Genomic DNA, 11593 nt, shown 5'->3' with positions numbered 1-11593 from the left:
ATGGTTTCTTACCATATTTCTTTATTGCTGAAGAAATATCACAATCCTCTAGCTCATTTGTGAACTTTAAAAAAAGGGGTGAAGGAAATTTATAAAACTTATTGCAAAGAAAACCGTTGTCCAATTCAATTTCTTTGCTACTAGTAATGAGGAGAATTGCCAATACACCAACAAACCATCATTACAAATCACCGACAGAAATGGAAAGCCTGGGTAGTACCTGTGCTTGGGCGGTTTCAATGCGACGCCTAGCAAGAGGCAGAAACCGCTGGAGCAATGCATCAACGATCAACTTCGATGCACCGCCCGACTTCATTTCTTCAAATCAAAGTTCTACACTTTTTAACCGAGACCAACAAGAAGCCTGCACATTCGAATAGTACCAACGAATATGGTTTCCGCTCGAAAGAGTTTTATCATCATTTCAGTATTGATCTTGCAACAAAGGATGGAAATTTAAGAAACATAAACAGAAATTTCAATGTCAGCCATGCCGAGTCAAAGAAGAGCTGCAAATGATACAAACCCATGAAGAGAACGTGAGTTCAATTGTTGAGATGCTATTCCAATACTCGCTCTGCGACGAAAAAACTTCAATCTTTTTGGTTTCCAATGCAGATAGTCCTCGTAAGCTTCCTAACGCAAACGACGCCAACGGTTTTCTATGAGTCCGGATCTGCTGTCTCTTTCTCGCTGTGGAATTTGCGGTTGGGTCGCATTTCTTTTTCGTGTCAAGATTCTCTCACGTGTGGCCACTAATACAAACAACATACAGGAGTTCAAATTTATTTCCGACCGTTTCCTCTCTCTCTCTCTCTCTCTCTCTCTCAAAGTCTCAATTTCTCTTATTTTCCATCTCCACTACCAACTGACCAACCCCTCTTCCTTCTCTCCGGCCAAAACATGGCAGAGCAGATCATGTGGCATGATGTTTGATAGGCAAACGATGCACTTAGCTGCGCTACGGAATCCCGGGAAGAAGGGAGAGAAAGAAAGGATCGAGTTGTTATTGTTGGCCAATGGGAAGAAAAAGTAAAAATATGACTAAAATAGAAAGAATTGCCACGTGTTTTATTTTAGTAGAGTGGTGTTGCGTTGCCATTAGGTTTTGGGTTAATCATTACAGATTTGTTGGAAAGAGGTTTTTTTAACTGAAATGTATTAGAAACATTTTGATTTTTTTTTTTATATTGTGTTTGGTATTGTCACTTCTACTTGCAATAGTTTAATTTGATTAATACTAAATATTTTTATACCACAAAACCCAAAACGTTTTCAGAAGTAATGAATATAAATTAATAAACACTTCTACTTAAAATGCCAAATTGATGTTTTTCAGATACGTGCATTTTTCTAATTAAAAAAACATTCATATATGATGTCATAGCACATCTATAATCTAATAGTATGGGTTGAACCCTATTAGGGAAAACCTATCATATTGAAAAGACACGATGTAGGAAGAGCTTTGACCAATTAAAGCATCCTGTGTAATTTTGATGAATACCACTCAATTGGTTACCTCTTTTATTATATCAGTTAATTGGATGTAAGTTTTTTCGGTATTATAGTAGAACTCTATTAGTATATATATGAAAACAAAGATGACTACAAGCTTACGACATGTGGCTTCTACTTTCTCCCCTTGTCCAACCAAAGTCTTTCCTTGGTTCCATATCATCACTCTCAACTTGCCATCTCAACACCCCTGATTTTCTTAAAATCAACCAATCAATCAATCTCTCTCTCTCTCTCTCTCTCTCCAATCACTTAAATCATCTCCTCTCCTAAAATTTCTCATAAACTATCTTTGCACTAAAACTTTATTCTAAAGTATCTCTTAATCTTGTCTCTTTCCTTCCCTATCTCTATTTATTTCCATCTCTATTTTTCTCCACCTTACAAATACATACATTTAATTTTTCATCAATGTATTAAAAGATCAATGTTTAAATTAAGATTTTTATGAAAATCATTTAAGTTAAAACTTAAATATTGAAATAAGATGAATAAAAAATATATAAATTAATAATAAGAGAAAAAGTAGATAATACAATAAGATAAAAAATAAAGTAAAGTAAAAAATAATAATTAATTAAAAATCTTATTATAATTACAAACAATACAGTTAATTAACTAAGTAGATTCAATTACTCTCAAATAACTATTGTTATTCACTAAATACTTAATTAACTATAGTTAATTAATTAAGTAGAGTTGATAATTAATTGTTGAGCTTTTTAAAAAAGTAATTTAATAGTAATTTACCATATTTACTGAATTATTTAAATTATAATTAGTGTTATTTAAATTTTAATTTTATAGTAATTAGAATAACACTAATTATAATTATATTCTTATTAACAGTTACTTAAATTATTAATTATAAATATAATTAATAATTGTGGTAATTATTAATTTATTATTTAAAATTACCATATTTTATCTAAATTATGTTACTTAAATAGTTACCAAATTGTTTAAAAAAGTATAACTGAATAGTGAATTATTATTAAATTAGTGAATTTACCATAATTCTGTTAAATAAAACAATTAAGTAAATTATTGAGGCCCTGTTTGGTTGGCTGGAATAAGGGTCTACAATCAGAATCAGAATCAGAATCAGAATGAACTACTCCAATTCCAACTGTTTGGTTGGGCAGAATCGGATTCTCATTCTCATTCCTTCTGGAATTGCATTTCTCCATTTGAGGGAATGGTCATTCCTTGCCCCTCCCTTGGGAATGAAATCCCACTCCTGTTGATTCTAATTCCCATTCCTGTCGGAACCAAATAGACTATAGGAATAAAGCATTATGATTCCGATTCCGATTCCGATTCCAATTACGAACCAAACAAACCCTGAGTTATTTAAGTAAAATATCACGTTGATTAAAATAAATTCATATTTACTTAATTAGGTAAAATAATTTTAATTAAAATAACAATAATTAAACTCAACCTAAGCCCAACCCTTAGAATATAAAGGATGATTTTCTCTGTTGAACATACGCTTGCTGTATGCATTTTCATGGGGCACCCGGAATTTACGGGTATCATGCTTCTAGTTCTGGGTCAATGTTTTCCCAAAGCTCATTTAAATCTGCAGCTCCAAATTATCATTCAAGAGGACCAGGACATGTAGATCTCATGGTCATAGATAACCGGTAGTTATTAATCCAGAAAGGCCGAATTGAGAGTGTTCTCTGATGCGAATAGGAGCAAAACTGACTCGATCGATCGGTTGCCCAACTTTTACTTTGACCATGATCTGTCTCGCAGGCGGGAGTCAACAACGAATGAAGGTTGGGTAAGTTGTTATAGGTCTCCATTTTCCAGTTCCATGGCATGACGTTGGATATTAATTTATAACAAAAATCATCGATGAGAGGCCACGTCCAATTTGGCAAACCCTGTCTTGCCCAAGCTTCAAACAAATAATCCATATCAAAAGAGGTATTAGGCATATTGCCATAAAACGTTTTTCTTCTTACCTAAACAGAGTTGACCGTTCCTTTAAAGTTGATTTTAACTTTTATCGAGAAAATTCTGGAGTTTGGACTTCAAAACGCGACGAATGAACTCGTCATATCGTGTTGACTCTTCCGCTATGGCCTATTGGCCGGCCGATCCCTTAGATATAAGGATGGATGCATTGTGTTTCGACTGTATAGAAGTTCAGAAATCTCTATTCCAACTTTATCCAAGCAAGAGCTTGTGTTGTTGGATCTTCACATCTCGAAACAACTCCTCCACCCAATACGTGTCCGATTGAAATGAATAAGCTCGACCAATTGAAGGGTGTCTTCCATTTCTTTGACGAGGACAGAGATGGAAAGATCTCACCCATTGAGATGCAGCACTGTGTAATGAGAATTGGTGGGGAGATGTTGCCTGAAGAAGCTGAGGCAGTCATTGAGTCCTTGGACGCGGACGGAGACGGATTACTGGCGTTGGAGGACTTCGTTGGCTTAATGGAAGCCCAAGGAGAAGAGGAGAAAATGAAGGATATGAGAGACGTCTTCGAGATGTATGAAATGGATGGTTCTGGGTTCATTACACCTAAGAGTCTCAAGAGGATGCTTAGTCGACTTGGCATGTCAAGGCCCATCGATGAGTGTAGACTGATGATTAGTCAGTTTGATCTCAATGGTGATGGTGTGCTCAGCTTCGATGAGTTCAGTATTATGATGCTACGATGAATTAGAATTTAATTACTCTTTTCTTTTGCTTTGTTGTTTTATTGATATTGATTCATTCTTTGTGTACTCGTCTTTAATTCCTTAGCTTTCTTCCATTAATTTATGACTTCTTATCTTAATTTTTGCAATTGGGGTCCCAAACCCGAGCAAGACAGTTCTGTTTGAGTGAGAATTCAGAAACCAGAAGGGAGTTGTGGCTGCTGGACCGGAAATGTATCCTTTTTAGCTAGCATTTTGGATTTTGAAACCAAGCTGTCATCACTGGAATGGTCCAGTTGCAGCAATTGGGGAGTAAAGCTGTGTAGTCTAGTAATGCATTAGGAAACTCGGTTTTAACTTTTAATCAAATATGATGATGGGTCTAGTGAGTAACGAGTAATGACTTGATCGTTGTCTATGAAATTCTTTCATGGCTCCATTTCTTGACTGGTTCGAATCTTGCAATGCATCAATAATTTGGTCATTCAGCTGATCCAACTCCCAAGAATTTATCAAGTGGGTCAAAAACTCAAAATAATGATCCAATGCAATATCAGTGAATCTACAACGTGGTAGCCATTAAATGGTGGGTTCTGATAATCCACAATGACAAACGGAACTAGTCGAGGATTAAAGACCCCGCCAACGCGACGCGACCCCACCGTTTCTCGTCGATTATTAGGAGTGCAGGACACGGATCATACCATGAACTTGAGGTGATCATCACATAATGTCCGCGCTTATCTATCGTCACTTTGACGGGTACCTATAAGGTCGTCTGCTCCTATTAACAATTGATAAACGAGGAGTCGAGAATGCGTTCGACAAAATGCACCACCGAATTCTTTTGACATTTTTTGTACCCGATCAATTATTTCATATAAGAGAATCTTATTCCACGCAATATTGCTATAATATACCATTCGTTTAGGCATATGTGTTGACCAATCTGGTTTTTTAATTATAGAAACATATATATACAGGATCAGATGACCCTTCTGGTTGATTGACTAAGTCCACAAATATCTCCACAGCACACCATGATCATTGATTCTTATTTAGTTGGGTATTTCCGGATTGATTGAGACTACCTCCTTCGTCTGAGATTTGGAAGAGCACCCGCAGCTCGTAATTTCTTCACTGTCTGCAAATTCTTCCGCCAGTTTTTGTAACTTGTAGACAATATCTCCGGCGGTCGGTCTTGCAGATGGGTCTTCTTCTACACATGCTCTCGCAAGGTTAGCCAATGAAACAGCCGCGTCAAAGGAATAATTGTTTCCCAATGCAGGGTCTATCCAGTCCCCCAGCTCGTCTGCGTCGCCTGAATTTAAAATTGACTTGATCTTCTCGGAAAGCAGAAAATTATTTCCTCCCTTCTCCTTGTCTCTGGTTATTGGAGTTTGACCAGATAAGACCTCTAACAGCACCACCCCGTATGCAAATATATCGGTGCTCGACGATATTATTCCGTGTTGAACAAACTCGGGAGCTAGATAACCTTTACTCCAAGAAGTGGAGTGAGCGGATGGAGACTGTGGCTCCTCAGAGTCATCGTTGACGCATCTCGACATGCCAAAGTTACCAACCTTCGCATGAAACTCCTCGTCCAAAAAGATGTTTCTGCTCTTTATATTCCTATGGACGTAGCTGGGGTGCATGATGTGATGCATATACTGCAACGCAATGGCTACGTCAAGACAGATCCTCAGCCTCTGGTTCCATGTCAAGAAACAATAATACGAAGCTATGAATTGGCTCTTCATCGCCAACCCAGCGTGAAGCCAATCCTTCAGGGATCCATTCTTGGCGTACTCGAAAACTAGAAACGATTGGGTGTCATCGTTCAAACAGGTCCCCAAAAGCCGAAGTATATGGGGATGACGATGATCAACACCGTGGAAAAGACTGAAATCTATTTTGGAGATGGTTTTCGGAAGAGTTTGCTTTATGGCCAGATTCTTCCCATTGAGGCGTCCATGAAACACAGATCCCTCAATTAGGTTATTCGAATTGAAGTCCTCCGTGGCTTTTCTCAGCTCCTGGGTGGTGTATGTCTCTAACAACTTATGATGCGTGGTGTCATTCGACTGGTTGTCAAAATGATCACGGCGGTCCTCGAACGATTCCTTGTAGCTGGGAGTTCTTATGCTTAGCTGCTGTAGTTCCACGTCGGAAGTCTTGCAAAACTTCGGCTTCTTCCTTCTCCGTTGGATCACCACGATCGCTGCTGCAATGGCTACGCTAACACCTATTGCTATCCCACTCACAACAATGTAAACACCAATCTTCAACAATGTCGATCTTCCCGATCCACTATGTGGTGGATCAACCACTGGGATATTAGTGTCGGGGTTACCTAATAGAAGACCGAGGGTCGGGCTGTTGCTAAGCGGGATTAGAAGAGTTGAAATTGGTACCAGATTCTCGGAGTTGAAGTCTTCTGATCTGTTATTTGCAGAAATTATTGCTTCTAAGGTGGCATTGAACTTAGAGGATAAATCAGAAACTGTGTCGCCTTCACTTATGGGATAAGACAGCAGGAGCTTTGTTCCTTGGCTGAGTTGAAAATCAGATGGGCAGGCACATCTGAGTGGGACCATCAATTGAAGTTTATCATCAAGATTCCATGGTGAGATGCTCGGGTTCTCATCTCGAATGGCTTTACAGGTTGTCAACCCCTCCAGTGATTCTGAAATCCCATAAAAGCTCTCACCTTTGACGGTAGTCTTGGTAACTCCAGCCTGAAAGAAGCCTCCATTACACACACAGACAACTGGGATCTGTAAAGGTTGATCTTGCGGGAGAAACTCTGTATCAGAAGAGAACCCACTTGCCTCAGCAACTGCTGTCTGATTGAGGCCCAAGTAATAGCTCAGGTTGAAAAGAGATGAATAGTAGGAATTGGTGCGGAACACTGCAAATGTTTCACACTGATCTTGTGGTTTAGTCTCATTGCACCGGTAACCAAAAGCATCTGGCGAGTTGGTATCGCAGCTCAGTAAGCTCTGATCATCTTGCAGCGAAACTGTGACCAGGAGGAAGCAAAGCAGAGCTATCACGCAAAGCTTAGTGAATTGATCAGTTGCCATGACCTTACCAATCTTACTCTATGCAGAGAACTTTGTGAAAAGAGCCGTTTGAACGAGTGAATATTTTGGATCAATACAACCGATGGTGTTAACTGTTAAATTAGGGTATTATTTAAAGATATTTCTGAACAGCTGGGTTTTTGGGTGTGACGAAAAGTTTAATATATAATTTGGGTTCCCCATCACCTTGGGCTTGATTCCATTGCCAAGTGCCAACCACATCCAAATTTGTTACAATTGTTGTGTGCTGTTGCTGCTGCTGCTAAACCTCCACTTCTATAGCTAGCTAATTGAGTGAAGTGCCCTTGGTCAGTTGGTCTTTGTGCGTCAACCTCCTTTCGACATTTATTATTAATTGGATGGTGTAAACCCAGATTCGGAAAGGTCCATCCAATACTGTAATGACCTGCTGCTGTGAACTGTGATCTATCCATATTCCATTATTTTTGCTCTCTTCTTTTTTTATCTTTTATGCCGAATGTACAAATGTATGTTTTGCGTACGTACGTGCAAGTGCATGCACGAATAACTTCAAGCAAACACCGGGGACTTTGGACGGCTAATCCATCCAAGGACGGTGATGTAAGCTAAAGAACAGGCAGGATCAATAGGCCAAAATCATCAGCTGATCAAAGGTAGGTATGATTAGCCATAAATAAATAACCTAATAAGTTGACAAACAAGAAGGGAAAATAAATCATACTATTAGAGAATAAAATCTTATTATTAAAGGACCTTGTCTAATAGCTTAAAACTTTTTGGTTGAATGATTCTTTCAGATGGTGTTAGAGTCTATTTGATTAATTGGTTTAATGTTCAATTCTCTTCCTATTATAATTAATTAAATTTTAGCATCACAACGCATAGGTGGGTCTGTACTTGTCCATGCTTCATGTCTTATGAACCTCACCTAATATTTTAAGTTTTTAGGTTGAACATTTACTTGAAGCATCCAATAGACTTTAAGTGGGCTAGCCGTCACCTGTTAGGATAATCTTATCCATTCGATCAACCACTTTTGTATTAATTTGGAGATTTTGAACGGTTATAGAAAGCTGCAACAGAATATCTTGGACAAAATGGAAATTTAGAGTAGATAATCTTAGACCCTACCACTCCATCTTTCTTCCCATTTTTTTTTGGGTGAATTGTTGAAACCTTCCCTGAAGCGAAGCTTCTGATTGTTGTTGAAACCTCCTCTGAAGTTTGGTAATTGAAATCACTTCACTTTAACTTTTTGACACAGTTGCAAGTTGATTCCCTCTATTAAGAATCCTTTGATAAAAGGGATGGAAAAGTCCAAAATATTCATACAATTAATATTGAGACTGGTTTCTACAAAAGGAAAAATACAATAAAACTTTATAAACAACAAAAAAAAAGAATTTAAAGTTACAGTTTTATCATTGAGCAATTGTATGCAGGAAGGACTTGGAAAATAAATCTATTTAAAAAAGAGATTGGAAAGATTTAGACTAACCACTCATATGAGATGAAAATTTAGAAAATAAACATTTTGATCAAACTTTAAAGAGAGTTTCAGCAACAACCAAAAAACTCACGGGGAAGTTTCAGCAATTTATTGGTAATAATGCCTCTTTCCATAGAGGCAATGAACCAAATAAGAAGGCAAGGCATGCATTTAATCTTAAAATGACAAAAGTATCCCTTGGAGACAGCATTCCGACAGTTACCCATTTGGACTTGATAGAAGCAAGGTCCTTGTCTAGGCAAGTAGGCAGAATGGCAAATCGCAGGTGACAGCAGAGTAGAGGTGTCCATTAAATTCGGGTCTCTTTGGATCACGTAAGGTTCGGATTCACAGACCCAGAGGAAAAAAAGTGAGCATCTCAACAGCTTCTGGTTAGTAATTGCTACTCCTACTTACCACCCGATCGATTGTCCTTGGAGAAATTCATGGGTGACGCATTATGATTTATCACCAAGTTGATGGAAACCCAGGTGGAACGTTGGAAGGGCAAAACTCTATAGAAATAATACAAAGTGTGTGCTGTGTGGGCCGTAGAGCAACGTCCCTCACTTGGTGGGCTTGGGTGTATGGAATAGGTGTCCAGATATCCATATTGTGGATACTGGTTTCCTGGGTGCTTAGAATCCTATAGCACTCATAATGCGAGCTTATTAAAAGGTGACGTATGCCGTGTCTTAGTATTTCGAACCTTGTCGGTGCTTAGAATTCTTTTCTAACTCGGAGAGCTTTGAGCTTCACGAAATCTTAGAAAATTTTGATTAAACTAAAAAAATTAAATTGGATTGGATCCAAAGAATGATCGGGTCCACACAAGACTCGTTAATGGGAGCCATCTTGTGACCTTGTGATTGGGTGAATGAAACATATTCTTTTGTGGTTTGAAGGACTTCATAGCGAGACCCAATCATCAGTCACCCACAAAACTGCCCCCCACAATGTCCCACAAGACATCTCTGCCATATATTGAGAATATCTCCTGATGATAATATCATCATTCCAGATATTATTATTGAGAGATGTTCTTAATATACGACGGAGATGTACTGTGGGACGTTGTGGGGGGCATTCTTGTAGGGGGCTGATTTGAACTCCTTCATAGCTAACCCCAACTCTATGGTGATCATGTTGCCATTACCTTTTAATGCTTGAGGCAGACGTCTTGGGTACATTACAGATGGTCAAAATCGCTGTTTAGGTTGAATGATTTCACGGTTCGACTGTTAGAATCAGCGATAATGGTTTTTGGCAAAAAAGTGGTTTAGGGATAAAATGGAACTGATTGTTTAAACGGTTTTTGGGTCAAATAGTTTGACCGTCATCCGTCTGGATCAACAACAATTCAAAAATCATGTTATTTTTCTGAATTTTAAAATAAATTATAGATAGCACTTAAGAAATAATTATATTCTTATCCCCTGGAACTTTGTTTTACAATAAACACCCCTGATTTTTTTTATTTAAACACTTTGCTCCTGACTTACCTGCTACTAAGGTTGATGGTGAATATAAAATTACTAATTTACCCATTCATGATCGTAGGGTTGACATTCAAAAATCATCAAAATGATGAAAACAAACATTCTAAGGCACAATTTCATTCTCAAAGCATTGTTGAACCAATCACAATTTTCAAGGAGAGATTAGGTTTTAGTCTCATAAACCTAAGTCATAAAAACAAAATAGTCTCATAAAATAAGGATAGACTAGGCTTTAGTCTTTTATAAATATTTAACAGAATATTCCATAAGATTAACGAAGGTATGCTGATGATGGAGGTAAAATGTTGGAATCCAAAACTTCAGAGGGGTCTTTTGTCTCAAAACAAAATTCGGAGGGTTAAGTGTTAACACGCCCAAAGTACAAGGTTGCTGTATGTAAAAGCAAATAAAGGTAATAATTGGCTTATCAAAAATCACCAGAATTAAGAAATAAAAATGTTGGAGGGAGATTCAAATTTTCAAGAATTTTTCTCCTCCCTCTTGTTTTTTGTCTTTTCCTCTTCCCACCCTTGGGTGCATGGAAAGACTCATTGTCCCACATTGCTTGAGAAAGGAGTGGAAGTTGAGTATATTTGTATTTTTGCTCTCTTTATGGGTAGGAACCCATAAGAGAAGAGCATTATAGATATTCCATGCATATGAGGGGGATTGGGGGTGCTTTTCAAATGCGCGTGTTGGGTCGAGGTGTGGGCGGGGGTGGGGGCATAGGTGTGTGCATTGGATCATTTTGTTTTAACCAAATTACACCTTTCTAATTTAAAATATGTTTCTTCAAATTCAAATTTAATTTTAAAATAAATTGTTTGTTTTTTCGTGTCTCTTCTTCCTCCTTGTGCCTCTTCGAATAGGTGCACTGTTCTGAAGAGGCTCCTGTCTGAAAGGATACATCTGTGTCCATTCGGGTCTGAGACCAATTTATAAAAGGGATGATGGTCGACCCAGTTTTCACAAAACGTTTTTGATAGTCTTCTTCTTTGTTCTCCCTATGAAATCTGAGCATCATCTATCTGTAGTTCGCGAAGGTCTGGTAAGTGAGTGCATGCCTACCAGTGGCCTGTGGGCTGTTTTATCTTGGCGACCGATTTGCAATCACCCAGCTACACCTTAAGGGGCAAATGCGGTTTTAAGGAGAGTGACCAAGTGGCACGACTCAGCCCTCCTTCTCCCTGCAATTCTCATTTCCAAGTTTCTGCAACAACATCGCAGCACTGCAAATTCAGTTTGGAAAGCGATTACTGATAAGTTCCATTCTGCCTCTTTATTATTTTTACAACAAAAAAAATTAAGAAAACAGAATTTTTTTGTTGGTTGTTGAGGGTATGGAATCTGAAT

General features: G+C 38.0%; 3 protein-coding genes across 4 annotated transcripts in view; 1 reads left to right on the top strand and 2 right to left on the bottom strand.

The window, feature by feature from the left end:
• LOC104593277 (uncharacterized) overlaps positions 1-927 on the bottom strand; it is a 52470-nt gene extending 51543 nt beyond the window's left edge. For both annotated transcript variants that reach the window (XM_088899528.1, XM_088899529.1), the window contains exons 1-2: positions 527-927; positions 221-364 (exon numbers count right to left, since the gene is read on the bottom strand). In XM_088899528.1, coding sequence (XP_088755654.1) covers positions 221-316 — 96 coding nt within the window. In that variant the 5' untranslated portion in view covers positions 317-364; positions 527-927. The remainder of the gene's footprint in view (positions 1-220; positions 365-526) is intronic.
• Positions 928-3616: 2689 nt separating this feature from the next.
• On the top strand, positions 3617-4321 carry LOC104592920 (uncharacterized). The gene has a single exon (XM_010252466.3). It carries the CDS (start codon positions 3777-3779, stop codon positions 4200-4202), a length of 426 nt encoding a protein of 141 aa, XP_010250768.1. The 5' UTR covers positions 3617-3776; the 3' UTR covers positions 4203-4321.
• A 140-nt stretch (positions 4322-4461) lies between these two features.
• LOC104592919 (protein LYK2-like) lies at positions 4462-7638 on the bottom strand. Its single transcript, XM_010252464.2, has one exon. The coding sequence runs from the start codon at positions 7268-7270 to the stop codon at positions 5240-5242; it is 2031 nt and encodes a 676-aa protein (XP_010250766.1). The 5' UTR covers positions 7271-7638; the 3' UTR covers positions 4462-5239.
• Between the last annotated feature and the right edge of the window lie 3955 nt (positions 7639-11593).

This window comes from Nelumbo nucifera, chromosome 3 (genome assembly GCF_055504915.1).
Source record: "Nelumbo nucifera cultivar China Antique chromosome 3, China Antique-T2T, whole genome shotgun sequence".
NCBI classification, from domain to species: Eukaryota; Viridiplantae; Streptophyta; class Magnoliopsida; order Proteales; family Nelumbonaceae; genus Nelumbo; species Nelumbo nucifera.
The sequence above is the reverse complement of the archived record's forward strand: the minus strand, read 5'-3'. Positions and strand labels throughout refer to the sequence as shown.

Bases quoted from the DNA above. Each gene is read 5' to 3' on its own strand.
- LOC104592920 (XM_010252466.3), top strand. From the start codon at position 3,777: ATGAATAAGCTCGACCAATTGAAGGGTGTCTTCCATTTCTTTGACGAG.
- LOC104592919 (XM_010252464.2), bottom strand. From the start codon at position 7,270: ATGGCAACTGATCAATTCACTAAGCTTTGCGTGATAGCTCTGCTTTGC.